The sequence below is a fragment of the Gymnodraco acuticeps genome, unplaced genomic scaffold (genome assembly GCF_902827175.1).
Source record: "Gymnodraco acuticeps unplaced genomic scaffold, fGymAcu1.1, whole genome shotgun sequence".
Classification (NCBI taxonomy): Eukaryota; Metazoa; Chordata; class Actinopteri; order Perciformes; family Bathydraconidae; genus Gymnodraco; species Gymnodraco acuticeps.
Genome location: NW_022989985.1, coordinates 4,260,456 through 4,283,827, shown reverse-complemented (window position 1 = coordinate 4,283,827; position 23,372 = coordinate 4,260,456). Strand labels below are relative to the sequence as shown.

The following is a 23,372-nucleotide window of genomic DNA, read 5'->3' as shown; positions in this document are numbered from 1 at the left end:
GATGACATGAGTACATCTGTGTTTTCACAAGAGTTTTTAAGTTTTCCAAAAATCTGATTTCTAAGCTAAGTATCTCATAAGACAGTGCTCTAAGGTGAGTGACATTGCATTTCTAGCAAGACCAGAGACTGAACATTTTGATATGTTACACCATGCCATGTTATAAGAAGTACATTTAAAAGGTGATTTAAGGAGACATCAATACCCTTCACTTCAGTAAGATAAGGTAAGGCGATTTTATTTTTAAAAGACAATGAAGGCAGGTTATATTGATTGATATATTTATTATATTGAAAGCCAAATTAATACATAGTCCCCTGAATCTGGAATAACGTACAATTTACAGCCTCACAATGTCAGGAACTTTTCATCTACAGATTGCTTTGGTCTGGTTTTGCTCTTCACTGATTGGTTACTGAGACTTTGAACTTAAACGGACCTCCCCGTTAATCCGCGCGAATAAACGTGCGAATTGTGATGCAAATGGCTTTCCATAGAGGGCTGTCTCTCGCGAGCGAGCGAAGAGCCGCTCGCGGGGGTTTAATCTGCGCGCAAGGGTCATTTTATGCATGTGTAAAAGCACATTTTCCGCACGTGAGTAGCTTGTTTTACGCGCTAGAATATTGACCCAAATCTGACTCCATAGTTTTGACTCTGCACACCATTTACATGCATAAAAACCTTCATAACACACAAGGGGACGGGTAATAACCGGAAAAGCATGGCATGTCACCTTTAAGATTCACTGGTTATACGACTTGCTGTCAATTAACTTTGTCTATTGACTAACTTAATTAACTCACCGTTTCAGCACTTGAACATATACATTGAATGAATTGTTTTCCTCATTGGACTGTAAACAAAACGTGTGCAGCACTCAGAACCCCCGAAGAGACTGACCCTGTTTTACTTTCACTGTGTGGTGACAACATGCTGCCAATGGGTACAAAGCTCACTCTCAAGTCAGATTTGTATAATTCATAAGTTTTTCTAAACTCAAAAATATTTTAAGCTGCTTTAAAAAAAAGAAATCGGGTTGTTTTTGAAAGGAAACGCAATATGTCTAAGTAGATCTTTTCTTTCTCATGTAAATTCCTCTGCTGCAATGAAAATCACTCAAATAGCAAGCTTTCGGCTGTAAATGGTTTTGTGCAAATTGATGAATAAGAATAGGTGGTTTGAATCTCACTTCAGCAAACTATACAACGAACATAAAGACTCTTGCACATATGCATAAACTGAATGCAATACACTCTGCACTTTTGTTAACACACACATTCCTTTGGTAGTGTGTTATAACAAACATTAGTTAATCCTAAACTTTGATCTGGCCCACGTACTGTACACACTGTTATTTGTAATCTAGACAATCATTTAAATACAGGCCCCATTTGGCCCCGGGGACTGAAGCCAGAATACAACAAGCAACAGTGACAAGATTTGACTGGTGAGAGTGTGGAGAATCACATGACGAGTGATATTTACATAGAAAGCAGGCCTGCTTTTATTATGCACCACTGTTATCTATCTGTTTGTCCAGTGAATGACACGAGACCAAACATGGCAGTTTCAGGGAGCATGCACAGATGATAAAAGAGACAGAAGAGACATTTCCTGTCGAGGGCTCTACTTTCCTTAAAGATGCTTGAGCAGCAACTATTTCCACTCGCACAGAAACCTATATCATACACTACAAGAAAGAGAAAGCCCCAAAAAGCAGAATAGGGCTCCTTTAAAAAAACAAAACTGTTACTACACTCTCACAGAGAGATGTTCTCAGATACATTACCCTTCACAATTATTCCTACATGAGCCAGATGAACTGAGAACCAAATAAGAGAAAACAAGTCGTTTATTTTCCTGAAAGACGAGCAGCGTGTAATGGATTACAGGCCCGTCAGGCCACCTAAATGTAATGTCACCATACAAAAAGTCGTTATCTCAAATAGTGACAGATGTAAGTGGAAAACGGATAGTATCTGGTGTTATGTCATCGAAGGGCTATTGCATTATAGATGTGGTCACGATTTTCTCCTTCGGATTCCAGCTTCATCTGTATTCTTCAGCCGGAATATGAATCATCCTGGCCACAGAAACACATTCATCTTGTGGCTAACTGTGATATTACCCTCATTCATCATGAAGCGGCAGGTAAATCAGCACAGCCTTGACAGCACCTGATAAACTTTCAACCTTTCTACCATGCCGTGGGGAGGCATGTTATGTCTGTCTGACAATCCTGGAGTGTTGCTGAGGTTGAAGTGTTATTAAAACACGCTATGTTTATCATCAGGCCACCATTCAAATCGGTACCCGGACACGAGTGCAGAGACGAGGATTCTATTTAGGGTCTGCCGGTAACCCAGCCTTGTATATGAATACTGACATTGTCTTCTCTAATTATTACCCAGGCATTGCGTGCTAAGAGTTCCACAATTGCCTAAATATTTGCAAATGAAATGTTTTAGTGCCGACAGAGAAGGACAGATATTTGTCACCATCTAGCGAGCGCAGTAGGTACTCAACTCAGGAGTGTCCTTTTCAGCCAGAATGACTCCTGTTGGTTGTTGGACAGGAAGAAGTTACAGTCGCATGGAGACTGGAGGCGCTGGGGATTGCAGCTCCTGGTCCAGCAGCCGGAAGAGCATTGCACTTTTGTGGCAGTGCGAGGTTTGTCCCAGGGAGCGGTGGAGCAGGGCCTGCAGGTAGTGGACGTCCCGCAGCCGCTCCTTACAGTTCAGCTTGGAGAAATAGCCTGCTGCCTCATTTAGTGTGTCAACGGCCAAACCCGCCAAGTGAAAATCTGCAAGGAGACAACAAGAAGAGTTTATAAAGAAGCTGCACAGCTACACAGACCTGTGATATAGATGAGTCATAATAGAATAATAATAATAATAATAATTCATTACATTTTTATTAGAGCGCTTTTCCAGGTGCTCAAAGCGCTCTATACCAGGGGTTCCAATAGCTACTCCAAAAGTAAAAGGCTAGAGGGAAAGCTAATGACTGGGCCTGAAACTCTGATTGTGGGTAACTCTGCTGTAAGAGATGTAAAAGGTCTGTGTAATAAGAACAACACCAAAGTACTCTGTTTTCCCAAGGATGTGGTCTCTGACTTGGCTGAGAAGATCCTGCATATTGGAGCTGAACATCCGACTGTGAAGAATGTGGTACTGCACATTGGAACACATGATGTTGTGAAACAACAGTCAGAAGTGCTGAAAAAAAACTTTAAATGTCTGTTGGAAACTATCAGCTCTCTAAATGCAGAGGTGTTCATCAGTGGCCCTCTACCGCCAGTCAGAAGAGGAGTGGAGAGATTCAGCAGATTATTTGCACTGAACACCTGGCTTTCAACGGCCTGTACTGACCATTCTGTTCATTTTATTGACAATTTTAACTTTTTCTGGGACCGCAGACATCTTTTCAAGGCAAATGGAGTTTGCCTGAACAAGTCAGGAGTGAAATTGTTTATCTCTAACATATTCAACTGCCTGCGTCATCAATCTGTTCCCTCTGCCAAGGACAAGCAACAAGAGGAATCAAAACAGGAGAGAGACACAACACATCGCGCAGAAAACCCTGAAGAAGTATCACTGCATCCGCCTGAGGAATGTTCTGATTATGGGAGACCTATGACACAAATGGAGGAGTCTCCACTGCCCGTCACCCTCCCTGTCAACGCCTTTGAGGATACTCTTCATTCATCCCCCAGCTCTCTCTACTCTCCGCTCACCCTTTCACCCTCGCCCACCATCCTGGAGTTCGATGACCGCATGAAGGCGACACGCAGGGTTGGCAGCATGTCCTTTACCCCCGCCCCTCAACGACGCCCACCAAAATCACCGAAGCAGAGATGCGCACCATCTCCCCCGGCTTCATCACCATGCCTACCACAATCATCCAAACCACAACAATACAAGGAAGATGGAAGCAGATTTCCAAACCCCCCTTTCTACAGTGTAGCCCTCACCCTGCCCGCCTACGATGAGAGGAGCAGGGTGGTGGGTCCTCCCTCCCATTCAAAGCCTGATAGGGATGTGTGTGTACAAAACGCTGCAAACTGATATGTGCTGGGTCCAGGCTCAAGGGCGTATGGCACTCTCAACTCTTTCCAGGACATGCCAGGGCCCTGCCTGCCTGTAGCTTTGCCGATATCTGTGTTGATAGGTAATAGATTAAGAGCGGTGAATCATCTTAGATACAGGAAGCGCTCAAACGTTTGTGTGAGTTTATCTAATTTAGCAGTGATTCCATGTCAGCCACAGCTTGTTACAAAAAACCTGACTGATAGTGTGTTTAACAAACTTAAACTAGCTTTATTAAATGTCAGGTCTTTGGCAGGAAAAACATTTTTAATCAATGATTTTATCACTGAGCACAATCTTGATTTTATGTTTTTAACAGAAACTTGGATTGAACAAAATAACAGTGCAGCTGTTCTTATCGAATCAAACCCTCCCAACTTTAGTTTTATGAGTCAGGAAAGAATGCATAAGAAAGGGGGTGGAGTTGCTATTCTGTTCAATGATTCCCTTCAATGCAGGAAGACATCTTATGGAAACTTTGATTCTTTTGAATATGTGGCCCTTCAGCTGAAATGCTCCTCTCGAGCTCTGTTCCTAAATATCTATAGACCACCCAAATACTGTGCAAGCTTTTTTGATGACTTTACTGAACTGCTGTCTATAGTGTGTATTGACTTTGACCGTCTAGTCATTGTTGGTGATTTTAACATCCATGTTGACAACCCCCAGGACAGAGGGGCAAAATAACTGTTTTGTGTTCTTGATAGCTATGGACTGACTCAGCATGTGACGGAGCCCACGCAAAATAAGGGGCACACTCTGGACTTAATTATCTCAAAGGGTCTGAATATCTCTAAGGTTGTGGTGACTGATGTTGCACTCTCTGACCATTTGTGTGTTTTCTTTGAGAGCTCTATTTCTGTTCACAAAAATGTTCAAAAAGAGGTAACCACAAAGCGATATTTAACTGAAAATACTAGGGAAATGTTTACTCAGAATTTTTCTTCCACACTTGCCCCTGCTAACATCTCAGTAAATGAGCTAGTAGATCATTTTAATTCAAAAATTAAAATGTTATAGATGCCATTGCTCCAACTAAGGTAAAGGAAGTGTCTGGCAAGAAAATATCTCCATGGAGAAAGGCCATGACCGTGAGAGCAGAAAAAAAAGAATGTCGAAAAGCTGAACGTAGGTGGCGAAAAACAAATCTCCAGGTTCACTTTGAAATCTATAAAGAGAGACTTGGCCTTTATAATTTGGAATTGAAAAACGCACGACAGTCTTTCTTCTCTGACATCATTACCAAAAACAAAAACAAAGCACGTGCCTTGTTTGCTACCGTCGACAGACTAACTAACTCCCCAGTGTCAGTAGCCTCTGAATTTCTATCCACCAGGGCGTGCAATGATTTTGCCTCCTTCTTCACTGACAACATTCAGAAAATCAGACAAGCAGTCAGTGCCTCTGCATCAGGAACAGCTAATGTGTTGTCTCTGTGTCCACTTAACATCAATTGAAACACCATGACACAATTCCATCAGATTAATGATAAAAACCTAGAGGACATTATTCAACTTCTGAAATCCTCCTCCTGTTGCCTTGATATTATTCCAACAGGATTTTTCAAAGATGTTTTTCGTTGCATGGCCTCAGATCTACTTCATATAGTAAACAAATCTCTTCACTCAGGTATTTTTCCACAGGCCCTGAAAACTGCAGTCATTAAACTGCTCTTAAAAAAGAATAATCTAGATGCTTCAGTAATGAACAATTACAGGCCCATATCAAACCTGCCATTTCTAGGTAAAATCATTGAAAAAGTTGTTTTTCAACAGTTGAGTAATTTCTTGCATTTAAATAACTGTTTTGATGTGTTTCAGTCAGGCTTTCGTCCAAACCACAGCACTGAGACTGCTCTTGTAAAGGTCTTTAATGACATCCACTTAAACACAGACAGTGGCAGAACTTCAGTGTTAGTATTATTAGATCTCAATGCTGCGTTTGACACAGTTGACCACAACATATTACTAGACCGACTGGAGAACTGGGTGGGACTTTCGGAAACAGTTCTAAATTGGTTTGAATCCTACTTAAAGGACAGAAACAACTTTGTTTTTATAGGTAAATACACATCTGAGTTGACAAATATGACATGTGGGGTAGCTCAAGGCTCCATCTTGGGGCCTCTTCTCTTTAACGTCTACATCAGGGGTGCCCAACCTTTTTTGAACCGAGAGCTACTTTTAAAGTTGCTAGTCTGCCGAGATCTACCAGTCCAAATAGAGAGGCGTAGCCATTACTGACCAGGTAAATACACACTTCTACTTGTATAAAACTGACCTTTGTACGATGAATACTTCATAAAACACTGCAGATCCTTTATCTTACCTCTTTCTAATCTACACACATACAAGTATTGAACTGAAGTTACACAACAGTGTTGTTATAAGTGGGTAATGTATTCAAGAAACATTGAACAGTGCTGCCACATATGACACAGGAAAAAAAGAAAATACTCTGAACCCTTTCTTTGCCATTATATAAAAATAGTGTTGCTACAAAAGTATAAATGAGTCTTACCAATAAGACAACTCAGATCTGAAGCTACACAGGAATCTGCTGCAACAGTGCAATACAAAAGACAACATTAATAGAATCAAACCATTTTTTGTTGCATTTTAGTAGATTATAAAAATAAATGCCTTTTTAAAATAGGATGCAAGCAACACTAGTTTCTTAACCTGAATTGATAATAGACTATAATCAATTTAAGTTTGCATTATTATACCATTTTGTACAATAATTATAATGAATAAGTTCAAACAAACTCAAACTTACAGCTGATTAATAACGGTATCTAACTTGAGTTTTTATCATATCAAAAACCTGTTGAAATGCTTCTGTTATTTTTATTACGCATCGGCAGCCTCCAGGAATGCTTCTTTCACAACTTCGCCGTCTTTGAAAGACTTCATGTGTTTCGCAAGAACGTGACTGACACGATAAGATGCTATGGTAGCAGCCTTGCTCTTGTTGTTGGGCCTGGTGAAAATGGACTGCTGTGCATTTAGCTGTCCTCTCAGGCCCCTCCCCTTTTGGAGCGTAGGGCAGAATTAGGAGGGAATTCCGTCTCGTAGCGTTTGTGCACTGTTTTGAAATGCCGCTCCTAAATAACCCTTCTTCGATAAAGCCACGCTCGCATTGCAGATGAGACAGATGGACTTTGAATTGGAATAGATACAAAAATAATCATCCTCCCACTCGGAGTGAAAATTATATATGTTTTGCTTCTGCCATAATTGCGGTCTTGTGTGTGTGCGGACTGTCTCTCCTGTTGACACGGACAACGTTAGCGAACTAGTGCACTGCCCACTGCTCACCAGCCACGCCCCGACACATGGGGTCACGCCGGCCAATCACAAAGCTTTGATGCGTTCAAGTGCATTATTCTGGTACAGGAAGATTATGTTGCAGGACATTAACGATAAAACAGAATATTGTTGTTCTATTTTTAGACACATCTCGCGATCGACTGGGAATCTCCCCGCGATCGACCGGTCGATCGCGATCGACTGGTTGGGCACCCCTGGTCTACATGCTACCACTGGCTCAGATAATGAAGAACAACAAAATAAGTTACCATAGCTATGCAGATGACACACAAATGTACGTAACAATTTCACCAGGAGACTATGCTCCAATTCAAACACTGAGTAAGTGCATTGAACAAATCAATGACTGGATGTGTCAGAACTTTCTCCAATTAAAAAAAGATAAAACTGAGGTAATGGTTTTTGGAGCCAAGGCAGAACGTATAAAAGTTAGCGCTGAGCTTCAGTCTGCAATGTTCAAAGCAACAGATAAAGCCAGAAATCTAGGTGTAGTCATGGACTCTGACCTGAGTTTCAACAGTCACATTAAAACAGTTACTAAATCAGCCTACTATCACCTAAAGAACATATCTAGGATTAAAAGACTAATGCAGGGTTCTTACACCTTTTCCAAAGTCAAATTCAAGCACTTTTCAAGCATTTTCAAGGTGCATTTTCCAGCTTTTCAAGCATCTTACAGCTGTTGTAAATTACATATTTATATACACATACTCAAATGATTATTTCCCTACCTCACATTAAATCAGATGTTCTTTATGCTATAAACAACCAAATGTGTGTTTCATAATAGCCTTCTACACGAGGATGACAAATTAAAGAAAAGAAAACTAAGTTTAATATTTCAAAATGAGTGACCCATCTGTATGTCCCATATAACCTGTCTGAGCCAATATAAAACAATCAGCCAAATAACTTTTCAATACATTATTTATTACTATTTTTGAGGTACTTTTAGGTTGGCAGTAAACACAAGTCAGAGGTACATGGTGTACTTCTACTCCTCTACAGTTCAGAGGTACATGGTGTACTTCTACTCCACAACAGTTCAGAGGTACATGGTGTACTTCTACTCCACTACAGTTCAGAGGTACATGGTGTACTTCTACTCCACTACAGTTCAGAGGTACATGGTGGACTTCTACTCCACTACAGTTCAGAGGTACATGGTGTACTTCTACTCCACTACAGTTCAGAGGTACATGGTGTACTTCTACTCCTCTACAGTTCAGAGGTACATGGTGTACTTCTACTCCATTACAGTTCAGAGGTACATGGTGTACTTCTACTCCTCTACAGTTCAGAGGTACATGGTGTACTTCTACTCCTCTACAGTTCAGAGGTACATGGTGTACTTCTACTCCACTACATGTATTTAATACCTTTAGTTACTTTACAGACCTGGATGAATGATGTGAAATATAATCAAGTGTTGAATCTTTAGTTCCACCTGGAGTAAATTCACAAGCTACCCTGCAGTATACAAAGTCATTCAAACTAGCTGCACCTTTACCAGCTTTGAGAACATTTTCATGATCAATCATTATAAAACATATCATATATATTATTCTGAAATGGACCAATCTGCACAATGACTACTTTTACTGTCGCTACTTTAACTATATTTGGATGAGAATACTTTTCTACTTTCACTTGAGGAATATTTTGAATGCAGGACTTTTACTGTGACAGAGTATTCCTACACTCTGGTACTTCTACTTTTGCTAAGTACAAGATCTGAGTACTTATAATTTCACTACAAGATCTGAGTACTTATACTCAAGTACAATACCTGAGTACTTATTCCACCTCTGGTAGCGTATTAGTCTGAATTGTAGTCACAAAATCACGCAGAGCTGCATAAAAATAGACTCACAATGGTAACAAGTGGAAAATAATATTTACAAATGTGTACAATGATTTGTAGGTAATGCTGACTACTCAAGACACCTGACTTATACATCTTCAAAGGAAGACTGTGTTCATTCTACAATTACATGGGATTAAAGCAACATGTAGTTTTACTTGTATAATACTTACATTTTATATAAAGACAGTTTGTTTTCAAATAAACAATTCTTGGCTTTCAGAATATTAAACTTGTTTCGGCAAATTCAGATGATAAATACAACTTTGAAGCTTCGGCATAATTACAAGCGGAGAACGGACTAATGTAACATCACAGCAAGCATAACAACAGCCGGTGTTTCTTGTGAGTGTTTCCCCGGGAAACAAACGCAAAAATACACAAACACACTCGCGAGCTTCCCCCAGACCAGTAATACAAACGAAAATGTGTCTTCGGGTCAATGTGACTGATTTCGAGAGAGCAAGTCACATTTGGTTTAGGCACGAAACATACTACCAGTAGAAATACATTGCTTTCAAAATCGCTCTGTGTCGAATCAATAGATTATATTTCGTGACTATAACACGAAATGCCGTGAGTGCTTCATCCTCTGAACACCACAGGATGGCGACTGTAACGCACATAACATAGGTACGCTCATCTGAAATGATTGTCCCCTGCAATTATTATTATCCGTCAATCGAGTTCGCTATTCAGCTAGCTAACGTTAGCTTAAACAAACATAACATGCAACGTTAGCCTAATCTAAAATGCTCTACTACGGCGTACCTTTCATGTGGCTCGTCAGCTCAGACTCTCGTATCGTTATTTTTGCAAACTTTGCAGGAGGCTACTCGTAGGCTTGACCCTCGTCTTAGCCATGGCTTGTATTTGTCTTCTGCTAGCCAACGCTCGTTGAAACTGCAACCTCCTGGCACACAGTCATCTATCACTCTCATCAGAATGCCCAGGTCACACGTAACACAAACACTTGCAGGTCGCGCGCATAGCGCGGGAAGGCCGCAGCGGAGCTGTTTTATGTAAAAGCAAAGCAATTATTTTCTTTTAATCTAAAAAGCGAACTATTCAGTCAGACAGCAATTTATTGTAAAAGTAAAGCATTTACATTTTCAAGCACTTTATCTCAATTTCAAGCACCATTCCCAAAATTCAAGCACTTTCCCAACCTTGAAAACACCACGTCAAATTTCAAGCATTTTCAAGGATTTCAAGCACCCGTACGAACCCTGCTAATGTCACAGCAGGATTTGGAAAAACTTGTCCATGCTTTTATCTTCAGTAGACTGGACTACTGTAATGGTGTCTTCACAGGTCTCACTAAAAAATCTATTAGAAAGCTGCAGCTGATTCAGAACGCCGCTGCTCGAGTCCTCACTAACACTAAGAAAGTGGATCACATCACTCCTGTTCTGAAGTCTTTACACTGGCTTCCTGTGTGTCAAAGAATAGATTTCAAAATACTGCTGCTGGTTTATAAAGCACTGAATGGTTTAGGCCCAAAATACATTTCTGACCTCCTGCTAAATTATGAACCATCCAGATCTCTCAGGTCTTCAGGGACTGGTCAGCTTTCTGTCCCCAGAGTCAGAACTAAACATGGTAAAGCAGCGTTCAGTTATTATGCTCCAAATATCTGGAACAAACTCCCAGAAACCTGCAGGTCCGCTGCAACTCTTACTACTTTTAAATCCAGGCTGAAGACTTTTCATTTTGTCGCTGCTTTTAATTGAACTATTCATATCTTAGACTGCACTGTAACTTTATCCATGTATTTTTTCTTTTAATGTTTATTTTATTAGCTTTTCTTTTTATTTCTTAATGTCTTTCATTTTTTGTAAAGCACTTTGAATTGCCTTGTGTTGAAAAGTGCTATATACAGGGTTCTTACACCTTTTCCAAAGTAAAATTCAAGCACTTTTCAAGCATTTTCAAGGTGCATTTTCCAGCTTTTCAAGCATCTTACAGCTGTTGTAAATTACATATTTATATACACATACTCAAATGATTATTTCCCTACCTCACATTAAATCAGATGTTCTTTATGCTATAAACAACCAAATGTGTGTTTCGTGATAGCATTCTACACGAGGATGACAAATTAAAGAAAAGAAAACTAAGTTTAATATTTCAAAATGAGTGACCCATCTGTATGTCCCATATAACCTGTCTGAGCCAATATAAAACAATCAGCCAAATAACTTTTCAATACATTATTGATTACTATTTTTCAGGTACTTTTAGGTTGGCAGTAAACACAAGTCAGAGGTACATGGTGTACTTCTACTCCTCTACAGTTCAGAGGTACATGGTGTACTTCTACTCCACAACAGTTCAGAGGTACATGGTGTACTTCTACTCCACTACAGTTCAGAGGTACATGGTGTACTTCTACTCCACTACAGTTCAGAGGTACATGGTGTACTTCTACTCCACTACAGTTCAGAGGTACATGGTGTACTTCTACTCCACTACAGTTCAGAGGTACATGGTGTACTTCTACTCCACTACATGTATTTAATACCTTTAGTTACTTTACAGACCTGGATGAATGATGTGAAATCTAATCAAGTGTTGAATCAGACTTTAGTTCCACCTGGAGTAAATCCACAAGCTACCCTGCAGTATACAAAGTCATTCAAACTAGCTGCACCTTTACCAGCTTTGAGAACACTTTCATGATCAATCATTATAAAACATATCATATATATTATTCTGAAATGGACCAATCTGCACAGTGACTACTTTTACTGTCGGTACTTTAACTAGATTTGGATGATAATACTTTTCTACTTTCACTTGAGGAACATTTTGAATGCAGGACTTTTACTGTGACAGAGTATTCCTACACTCTGGTACTTCTACTTTTACTCAAGTACAAGATCGAGTACTTATTCCACCTCTGGTAGCGTATTAGTCTGAATTGTAGCCACAAAATCACGCAGAGCTGCATAAAAATAGACTCACAATGGTAACAAGTGGAAAATAATATTTACAAATGTGTACAATGATTTGTAGGTAATGCTGACTACTCAAGACACCTGACTTATACATCTTCAAAGGAAGACTGTGTTCATTCTACAATTACATGGGATTAAAGCTAAATGTAGTTTTACTTGTATAATACTTCAATTTTATATAAAAGACAGTTTATTTTCATCTGTTTTCAAATAAACAATTCTTGGCTTTCAGAATATTAAACTTGTTTCGGCAAATTCAGATGATAAATACAACTTTGAAGCTTGTGACGGCATAATTACAAGCAGAGAACGGACTAATGTAACGTCACAGCAGGCATAACAACAGCCGGTGTTTCTTGTGAGTGTTTCCCCGGTACACAAACGCAAAAATACACAAACACACTCGCGAGCTTCCCCCAGACCAGTAATACAAACAAAAATGTGTCTTCGGGTCAATGTGACTGATTTCGAGAGAGCAAGTCACATTTGGTTTAGGCACGAAACATACTACCAGTAGAAATACATTGCTTTCAAAATCGCTCTGTGTCGAATCAATAGATTATATTTCGTGTCTATAACACGAAATGCCGTGAGTGCTTCATCCTCTGAACACCACAGGATGGCGACTGTAACGCACATAACATAGGTACGCTCCTCTGAAATGATTGTCCCCTGCAATTATTATTATCCCTCAATCGAGTTCGCTTTTCAGCTAGCTAACGTTAGCTTAAACAAACGTAACATGCAACGTTAGCCTAATCTAAAATGCTCTACTCCGGCGTACCTTTCATGTGGCTCGTCAGCGCAGACTCTCGCATCATTATTTTTGCAAACTTTGCAGGAGGCTACTCGTGGGCTTGACCCTCGTCTTAGCCATGGCTTGTATTTGTCTTCTGCTAGCCAACGCTCGTTGAAACTGCAACCTCCTGGCACACAGTCATCTATCACTCTCATCAGAATGCCCAGGTCACACGTAAAACAAACACTTGCAGGTCGCGCGCATAGCGCGGGAAGGTGCAGCGGAGCTGTTTTAGAAGCGAAGCAATTATTTTCTTTTAATCTAAAAAGCGAACTATTCAGTCAGACAGCAATTTATTGTAAAAGTAAAGCATTTACATTTTCAAGCACTTTATCTCAATTTCAAGCACCATTCCCAAAATTCAAGCACTTTCCCAACCTTGAAAACACCACGTCAAATTTCAAGCATTTTCAAGGATTTCAAGCACCCGTACGAACCCTGTATATAAATAAACTTGCCTTGCCTTGGACATCTCCTTCATAAAACGAATAAAAGGGGGAGTAATCGGGCAGTTCGATGTGTGTAGAGATGTGTGTAGAGATGTGTGTAGAGATGTGTGTAGAGGTGTGTGTGGTTAACACGTAGCAGCCTGCAGTCACTCTTAAGCTGTTCTGATGAAGGTAAACACAGCGAAGGCGGTGAGTAAAAAGGCACATCTTTACCCGCTGGTGCTGCACTTCTCAGAGGCGGGGTATACTGCCTCCTGATGCTGCCTGCAGCCATTTCATGAAGTGAAGGAGGTTTTCCTTCTATAACAGCTGCGGGCAGCCGATACCGTGAGAGTCCCGGACATGAATTCATAGATCAAGGCAGACTGGTTTACTCTCCTGTTTTGCCAGCTTAAACAAATAGCTCTACACCCCTGGCCGACATGTCGTTAAAATGAGGTCAGAGTTTGAAATATATCTCAAATAATGTATGCACTGCCATTTCCCCACATTAACATAACAGTCTGCAATTAAACGGTTGTCTCCTGTACGCTCCTCTTCCTACTTGGCGCACCGGTAACTTTCTCGTGCGCACGAGAGGCTGAGACCCTGAGCCGCCGAATCCCTCGGAACATCATAAAAGCCATTTTCAACGGTTTTCTGGTGAAAGATTAACTAGGCTACTGGATGAAATAATATGACTGGTATAGGTGCGAAAATTAAACACTTTTTGAAAAAAATATTATGATGAAATATTTTTATATATTTATAATTCTGCAAATATTACGATAAACTCACAGCTATTTCGCGGCCCAGCAGTAACACCTCCGCGGCCCGGTACCGGTCCGCGGACCGGGGGTTGGGAACCCCTGCACTAGCCCACTGTGCCAAGACCGCAGTCCAGACATTGTTCATTGTGGTCATTTGGTTCAAAAGAAAGTGACCCTCAGCAGCAGAGTGCATGCTGCTCTGTTTCTTTGAATGGTAATATCTGTTCTACATTAATGTAATGTCTATGAGATCAGATGTACTGCGAAGTGGTCAGTTACCTGCTTGCCCTTGTCCGTTTGGCCTGAACCCAGCCACAGCCATCTGACAGCGTGCGGTCAGCAGCAGGGCTCTGCCCTTGTCCATGACCGATCCGTGGGCCAGAACAGGCTCGATGGCTTCATGCAGAACACTCAGAGCGTGCTCAGGAACTCCCAACATCAGCTGCAGACAGAAAACAGAGACAATTAGAACGGCACTCTGAGCATAGACATCTGCCAAGGGCAATGGTGCATTCACATGCTCCTGGGCTGGTCACATCTTTCCAGTTGAAAGGTTATTTCCTGACTGATGTATCCATGAGCTTTGAGTATTTACTTTGGAACATTGAGATTTTATTGCTCAAAACATTTAAAAATCAACTTGATAGCTGTGTTAATGTGAATATTCACATATAGGAACTATTATTTTTTTTATTATAAAATGCAGCACTTATGCCATTCTTGCCATGTTATTGTAAGTGAAAAATAATTTGTGTATCTTCCCCGTGATTTGGATCCGCTCAAAAATGTAATGTGTTCTTACTTGGCCTATGCCTCACCCTATGAAAACATTGAATTGAAATTGGTTTTAGTTTTTCTGTAATCCTGCTGAAAAAACAGAGCAGTCAAATGTAAGAAGCTTCAACAAGTTTAGTATAATTATATGCTCCTGTAAAGCAATTACCTTGATGCTCTACAAATAAAATAGCGTTGCACCACCTAAAGAAAGCAAGTGTTGTATTTATTTTAATTTTATACACCAGCCGTAATGCAATGCTTTGTAATGCTTTTGTGATTTGTATGTGGGAACATTTTGATGTGTTTCTTGTGAATGACCTGAGTGAAGGCCAGGTGCAGGATGGTCTCTGAGGCCAGGGACTGGAGGTGGTGCTGCCTGGCCAGAGCCAAGGCCTGCAGGAGGAGAGGGAGAGCTGTGGAGAAGCCACACGACTCCCAGTGGAGCTCAGCGGTGGAAAGCATAACTCTGTATGAGACAGAAAAGGGCATGACGCACACAAGAAGAAAATGCAGCTCATACCGAAGCTTGAACGTCATACATTAAATATTTATGGTAGCCCTAAAATAAGTGAGTCAATTCAATTCCATAAATAAAAAGAGAATGTAGGCTAAGTTGAAGTAAGTTCACTGTCCTCTACACTCCAGGACACACCAGAATGGATAAAGTGTCTACCTGATGACCACCTCTGTGCATTTAGTCCTCTCACAGTGCACCTGCAGCCGCTGCAAGACGCTGTACGCCTCAGTGCTGCGGTTCAGAGCCTTCAAAACTTGAGCTTTCCTGTCAGAAAACACACTGTTACAGCTCCGACACAAAATACACACGTTAGCGATAGCCATTGTTAGAATAATGCGTAAGGCTGTTACCTGTAGAGACCTTCTGTTTTGTTTAAGGCAGAGATGGCTGTGACTAGTGGCTCTGCCAAATGGTATTTCCCTTCGTTCATGTGTCTGTCAAACTGGATTTTCAGATCGCACAGCATCCAGAGCTGAATTAAAGATTGAGGTAAAAATAACAAAAATATCATTATTTAGTATATTTCTTATCATGGATTATGCAAGCATTCAAGAATAAAGCAACGTCTCCCACATGCCTTAAGACCCAAATAATGAAATCTGACTTTTGACACCTGTTTTAAAATACACAAATTATAACGCTGTAAAATAGCGTAGATCCCTAAATCCCTAGAAAGCTTCGGACTTATGGAGATTCTTGTTATCTAGTGTGCTTTAACCTTTTTTAAATCACATATTTAAATATAGTACATTAAATCATTATATTCATTTTAATATAAATGTTAATAGTAGACAGTTAGACAACTTCAAAACTGAAAAACATTCAATCCCCATGAACCATTTAGTGTAAACAAACTAGGTCAAATGGAAAAAATATGTGCATTTCCCCCTGTGTTCATTAAACATTATCTAAATAAGGCAAGAAGCAAACATTTTGTTGGTTTAAAAATAAGCCTCACAAATTCATTTAATAGAAGCATTACAACTTTGTGTTTGTTACAGTTTGCTGGCCAGCCTTAACACTTTTTCTCAACGTCTTCAGTTACTAATGTCTGTCCTGAATATTACAGTAGGGTTAAGAGAGCGCACCTTTGCATGCTGGGAGTGAGGAGGAAACTGTTCTTTCAGATGCTGGAGAATGTCTGAAACGGCACAGTACAGGCCCTGCAACAGAAGCAAACAGACATGTTGAAGTCAGGGAGCTGTAAGGAAGACCTGATCCATGTTTATCACCTTTGCCTCAATGCCGGGTCACCTGACTAATGGATGTGCTAGAGCGGGGCAGAAAGCAGACGGACGAGATCGAATTAAATGTGTTACCTGCTCAGCGTGCAGCTCGGCCAGGTGGCACAGAGCCACAGCGAACGCCTCTGTGTTGTTCTGCTGGACCCCGAAGTTGACTTGCTCCAGACTGCTCATGTTGAGAAGCAGCTGGGCCTGCTGCAGAGCCATGGTGCTGCACGAGACACAAGAAAAGGGCTGCTCCTGAATCATGTATTTGTACACCTTAACTTGTAATATGTATTTTTATACTCAAGACAAAACATGAGACATTTCAGGCGTGTTTCACAGAGATGATTTGTTGTGAGTGAAGGGACGGTTGCCTGCGAGCATGCAGTTCACTGTAAGTGAACACAACTGACAAATGGGTGTCAGGGGGGAGCGAGTTGAAGAGCCTGACCTCTTGCCGTACATCCTCCATATGGACGTAGTCTGGGCCAGGCTGATCTCGATCAGCTCCGACAGGCTGTGCTTCCAGTGCAGGATGTCAGTGTCCTTCAGAGCGTCCATCAGTTTGTGGGCTGTCTTCCCCTGCGTCGCCCCCTGCTGGACCAGAGACTGAATGCCCAGAGAGGCCAGGTACTACAGCAGAGAGGGTTATCATCAGTGTGGTGGACAACACGTCAAAATAAAACCTATGCAAAGCTCTGGTTAAGATGTGTACAATCAATGATGAAGGATGCATTCTGTGCTGCTTTTTTTGTTATGTGTGGCAAGCTCTGTTTTAACTCGCTGTTTTTTTTATTTAAAAGCTTCCTATATATTCCTTTATTAAATAAAACTAAGGATTTAATCAGAATTATTTAATAATAACCTTTCATAAAAAAAATAAAAAAATGTAAACTCAAAGCAGCATTAACAAAGCAGTTTAGTACAGATTTTTATATTTGTTTCTTATGTTATGCCCACATTTAAGATGACAGCATTTTGTGATCAGGATTTGGCTGAACGGTTTTCAAAGTGAGCCAAGGCAATTAAAACATAATGAATTAACTGCCAGCCACTTTAATAAAGGCATTCTTATTAAAGCGCTTATGTGGCACTCACTGGTAGGCAGAAATGGGCAGCCATTTTCACGGAGTCCTCCGTCAGCACCGTGCTGTCAGATCCCTTCATCTGCTCCAGGGTGTACAGCCAACTCTGACACACAGACAGACAGGAGTAAAATAAGGTACACTCATATTAAATTCAGACATAATTAACCATTTAATTCATCAGTCTTTATCAATCTTTATGCACTAGGCATTTCTGAAGTTAAATAGATATTTTTCCAGATCAAATCTGCATTAAAATCGTGATGCAAAAAAAAAAATCTGACTTTATCTCACAATGAAGTATTATCGTATAGTTGTGTAGAATAACATATTTTACCAGACAGTGCTGCAAGCACACGTGATCGTTGGACTCCTGGGCAATACGGACGGCTTCCTGTAGAGCCAGATCAGCCTGCTGACTAATGGAGAGCAGATATTTTAATAATAATAATAAAGCTTTATTTATATAGCACTTTTCATACAGCATGGACTGTACAAAATGGCACACATCACAAGTAAAAAATACGCCACAAGCCACATTTTAGCCATGTTTTACAGATACTCTGTTTTTGGAACATGTTCATTGTTAAGACTCCACCAGTTCTTGTACTCACTAGTGGCCGAAGCGACAATGCAGGCTAGCCAGGTTGAGAGCTGCGTAGCGGAGACTTCGGCCGTAGCCCTCGTCCCCGTTGCTCTTTCCTTCATTACCAGACAGGATGAGGCGGTCAAAATAATGTAAGAGACAGTGGGCGGAGAGGAAGATGTCCTGGACTCTCATGCTGTTCAGGTAGTTTAAATAATGCTGAGGAGAGAGTGAAAATCACAGAGTTGATACAAAAGATATTCCCGCTATGGAAGACTTTTGACATAGTAGAATAAAATGAGAGGACGGAGCTCACAGCCTCAGCAAAGTCCGGGTTAAACTTCAGCATGTTGTTGAGCTCTTCCTGCAGTGCAGCAGGCTTTAGAGCTTTGTTCTCATCGTTCTTCAGAAGATAAGCCTGCAGAAAGATGTTTTAAAACACTGTAAGAACCCTAAGGTGCTATATGACCATATCTAGGTTAAACAAAGGATGCTGATGCCTGGTTCATTTATTATCTATTGTGGCAAATCTACAAATTAAAACAAGAATTCATTAATACAGTCAGATAAAGTTTCTTGATTTAACATCTCACCTGTCTTGCAAGAAAGTACTCAGCTTGTTTCTGTGACAGAGGGCCACTGCTTGGAGTATTGTCATTCCTACAGTGGGGAAAAAATAACACAAGGTCAGCTTTTTAAAATCCCTCTGATCAGAAGTTTGACCAGTTAGTAATCTGAACACATTGCGCAGACACACAGTGAATACATTTATAGTAGTAGGTGCCAATGATTAGAACAAAATCCAATTTATAATCCACTCACCGAAGCTCTGACTCATGCAGTGTGGTGTCCAGCTCCTCTCTGTCTATCCGGTCTCCCACAGTATCCTCAGTGCTGGTGAGGTCCATGTCGGAGTCGTCAGCGACCAGCGCCGGCAAACTGAGCCGCCCGTCAGCAGGCTTGGCGTAGTGACTGTGGTAGTAGAGCTGCAGGGACTTGTACAGCTTGTAGACCTGACTGAAAGACAGCTTGTTGTAGGCCAGAAGCATGTGTCTCATAAAAAGACCTAAAAAATAGGAGGGAAACAAATGAATGCAAAACCTCTTAGTGAGAATAACACAGACAATTCAGAATGTAAAGGGACAATCAAAATGTTATGAATGTTGTATGCGATCCATGGAGAAACAGAAGATATTTTAAATAAAGCATGCACTTAAAATATACTCCGGCCTGATTCTCCATTACATCTAAAACAAGTTAGACTGTCACTACAATAAAATGTTTTACCTTATACAACCCCATTTCAATAAAACCAAAGTATCCCTTAAAAAGCTGAGAAATCCTGTGTACTACTCACCTACAACACTGGTTTTATAAGCCTCAGAATCAAAAGCAGTGAATGGAGTGGGAAGAGTGGAAAAGAAGTACTCCATGTCTTTCAGCTCTCCATCTGCCATTTCCTGCAGCCTTTGAAGGAAAAAGACAATGGCCCCTCAGCATCTACACAGGTCCAAACTTTAACATTATTGTGATATTGTATTATCTAACAGATTGGTTATCATTCCACTAGATGCCATACCAAATGCTACATCAAAATTATGTGCTACAATTTCTTAAACTTAAGAGACAATGAAAGCACCAGTAACTAGTAGCCTGGTGACCCTTTCTACCAGAGTTACAGCGTTGCCTGTTATGAAGTAATTCAATAAAGTCCCGGTGTTTCAGACGGAAGCAGCATACCGTTGTTTGACAGCATAAGCAGTCTGAGGGCAACACTCCTCCACAGTCTTCAGGAATTGGCCAAGAGTCAGGTCTGGACCCTGATAACAAACAAGGTACAGAATCAGCATTCCTTAATTAGAGACAGTACTGATAGAGACAAATACAAAACTGTATAAAAACGATATTTAGTAAAGCGTAAAATAATTACACATTTCAAGTATAAAAAGGCAAGTGGCAGCATTATACAAAAACAAGTGAAACAAGTAGAAGTAATGAAGTAGCTGCAGAATGACAGTTGTAAACACTACATTTCCTAGTTTATAACACATTGCACAATGCACATATGTAACATTTTTGTTACAGGTGTTGGGTGATACAGCTGCTCAACAACACACAGGTATGCAAGATAATATATTGATAAAACCAACCTGCTGCAAGGGTAGGATGAGTTTGTTAAGCCTCCTTCTCTCGGGCAGAGTGGTTTTAGACGCAGTCATGTCGTACAGCAGCGCCAGGACGGATATTTTATACGGAGTCACCCAGTCTTTGATCCCAAACACGTTAGCGTGGACCACTCCGTTCGTCATCATAGGGTTGAAATACAAACTCTCATGCACGCTCGCCATGTTGCCAGGTCGTGTTAAAATGCTGTCAAGAAATAACCTTTTGTGGCAGAGTGGGTCACCATTTAGCGGAAAGAATAGTCCAAGAAGCTACACAGAGAGCAGCAGCTAGCTAACAGTAAGCTAGCATCTCAAGTTTGTTTACCTTCAGATTAAAAGTCTCAAGAAGGAAATAATGTATCAACATTAGTATCATCTAATTTGGAAGATAAGGCATTTTACTGACTCAGGTACGTCGTTTTATTTAAAACATGTTGACAGAAGTTGCCTCTTTGCTTTCAAACAACCCTCCCTCTGTCCCCTTAATAATACGTCACTAACCGACTGTTTTTCATAAAACGTAATGTGCAGGTATCAAGCAATGCTGCGATAACAACAGCAAGAAGAACAAATAAATAATAATGACATGTAGGTGATATACTTTCAAAGGCCGATACTGAAGGATTAGTATGATTTAAGATGACTTTTCCCCTGGCTTGTCACAGTAAGTACATCTTTATTTTGAAGGTATTAGCCGGAAGTGGTTAATACAATCTTGTGCAGAAGTGGCGCGCAATATACTATCATCATATTGACGATTATTGCCGCTAGATGGCAGAAAGTCATTATTATTTAAACGAAACTTCAGCGTCAAGGTGGACATAATATCACAAGTGACAGGCATACTTCCGGTGAATATGTGCACATAATAATAATAATAATAATAATAATAATAATAATAATAATAATAATAATAATAATAATAATAATAATAATAATAATAATAATAATAATAATAATACATGAGACTTGTATAGCGCTTTTCAGGAAACTCAAAGACGCTTTGACAGAGAATTAAAAAACAAAACAAAGAAAAATACAAAAAGAGATAAACAAAACAGAAAATAGGGGGGGGGGGGGGTGGTCAGTGGTTGAATGCAGTGTTGAACAGGTGGGTTTTGAGGGATGTTTTGAATGCTGTGAGGGAGGAAGAATCTCTGATGGATTGGGGTAGTGAGTTCCAGAGGGTGGGTGCAAGAACGGAGAAGGCTCTGTCGCCCCAGGACTTCAGGTTGGTCGGGGTGGGGCAGGGGACAGGAGGTTGGCAGTAGCAGAGCGGAGGGAGCGAGTGGGAGTGTGTCAGCGGAGGAGGTCAGTTAGGTAGGATGGGGCCAGGTTATGGAGGGCTTTGTATGTCATTAGGAGGATTCTGTACTGAATTATCTGGGGGATGGGGAGCCAGTGGAGCTTGATGAGGACGGGTGTAATGTGTTCACGGATTCGGGTGTGTGGGTGAGTAGACGACAGTACATGAACATTTACAACAGCTCTGTCTGACTATTCAACAAGCTTTTTGCAGCTGCTAAATACTTTAGTATATCCTGAATAAAAGCTTAAAATATTAAGATATCCCATCCATAGCTGTTTGGCAATAGCTGATACGTTTCCAAGTTACCTTTTGCCATATTTATTTGTTCACCAAATGTCTGCATACTTTTCATCGAGAAATAGGGTGTGGATTTACAAGTATCATACATTCACTGATCTTTTGATTATGTTTCCCAGTATGTTTTATGAAGGAAAACAACCTTTCAGAATGCAGAGGAAACACTTCTGCTATTTCAATAAGATATATTGTATGGTTTGGATATGATACACTACATACAAACAAAGCCTTTTTTGAGAAGTTCAGTGTTGCTCACTCATGTGGAAACTGATGCAACTTTTGTGAAGACACTTTACGATTTCTAACATAATATTCAAATGCACAGTGTCTCCATCCGCAGCTGAAACAAAACCTTACTAATTGGAGGGTTAATTGGATTTGAGTTTAACAGGGATTCAATAAATTAGATAATCCTTACCTGTAGTCCAGAATACAAAACGTTTGTCTATGAATAGTATCCACAATGTGTTTGTTATTGGTTTAGGGTTCGGGACCGGAAACATCATTATTGGATGGACAAGGAATGTTAAACAGGTTGTGAGGAAGGAGGTAAAGGAAGGACCCCTTGCATGGTACAATAAACAACTTAATCCAGAAGATGGCAGTATTGAACCTGCAGCTCATGGAGTCTGGTTTAAAATGTGCTGTTATCAGGAACAGGTTTGAGAGGCTCAGGAGACAAACAATGAGCCCCTCTGCCCACACCACCGTCCCTCTCACTCTATTGCTTGGTGATGTGAATTCGGTAGATGGTGCACAATGACACCTGTCAGAGTTGATATTTTTGAAAAGCTTGAATAAATTGACTGTAAATGCCTCTGTCAATGCATGAGTCACTGCAGGCTAACATTACCAACTGCATGACTGCACTGTTTGTTGATAATTAAATAATCAGGACAAACTTTTTTTGTTTTGTGTCTTTCATCTGATGCGCCTGTCGTTATTTTCTAGTTTACGTGAGCAATGGCTATCGAAGAGTTTGCATTTGATGTAAATCATCCCCTCCAAACCTTTATTCACAACATTGCACACATGATTGACTCTCAACAACAATAATACATGGCTGAAAATGTATTGTCATATTATAGCTACAATATAGGAACAAGTATTTATTCAAAAACAGATTTAAATGCCCCAAGTACAATAGATTGACCCCCCCTCATATA

The 23,372-nt window shown here is 40.4% G+C and overlaps 1 protein-coding gene across 3 annotated transcripts; it reads right to left on the bottom strand.

Annotated features, from left to right (window-relative positions):
* Positions 1-264: 264 nt before the first annotated feature.
* Positions 265-21,075, bottom strand: anapc5 (anaphase promoting complex subunit 5). 3 transcript variants are annotated; one of them, XM_034212741.1, is made up of 18 exons: positions 20,586-21,075; positions 20,176-20,255; positions 19,793-19,902; positions 19,258-19,501; positions 19,029-19,095; positions 18,752-18,853; positions 18,464-18,654; positions 18,187-18,268; positions 17,863-17,955; positions 17,216-17,397; positions 16,855-16,990; positions 16,624-16,698; positions 15,886-16,007; positions 15,692-15,799; positions 15,337-15,484; positions 14,521-14,683; positions 6,609-6,647; positions 265-2,803 (listed from the first exon to the last, which is right to left on the bottom strand). In XM_034212741.1, the coding sequence occupies exons 1-18, from the start codon at positions 20,781-20,783 to the stop codon at positions 2,583-2,585; spliced, it is 2,361 nt and encodes a 786-aa protein (XP_034068632.1). In that variant the 5' UTR covers positions 20,784-21,075; the 3' UTR covers positions 265-2,582. The 3 variants fall into 3 exon arrangements, with proteins under 3 accessions (XP_034068632.1, XP_034068633.1, XP_034068634.1); XM_034212742.1 differs by having other exon boundaries at positions 6,609-6,644; XM_034212743.1 differs by lacking the exon at positions 6,609-6,647.
* Positions 21,076-23,372: the final 2,297 nt, after the last annotated feature.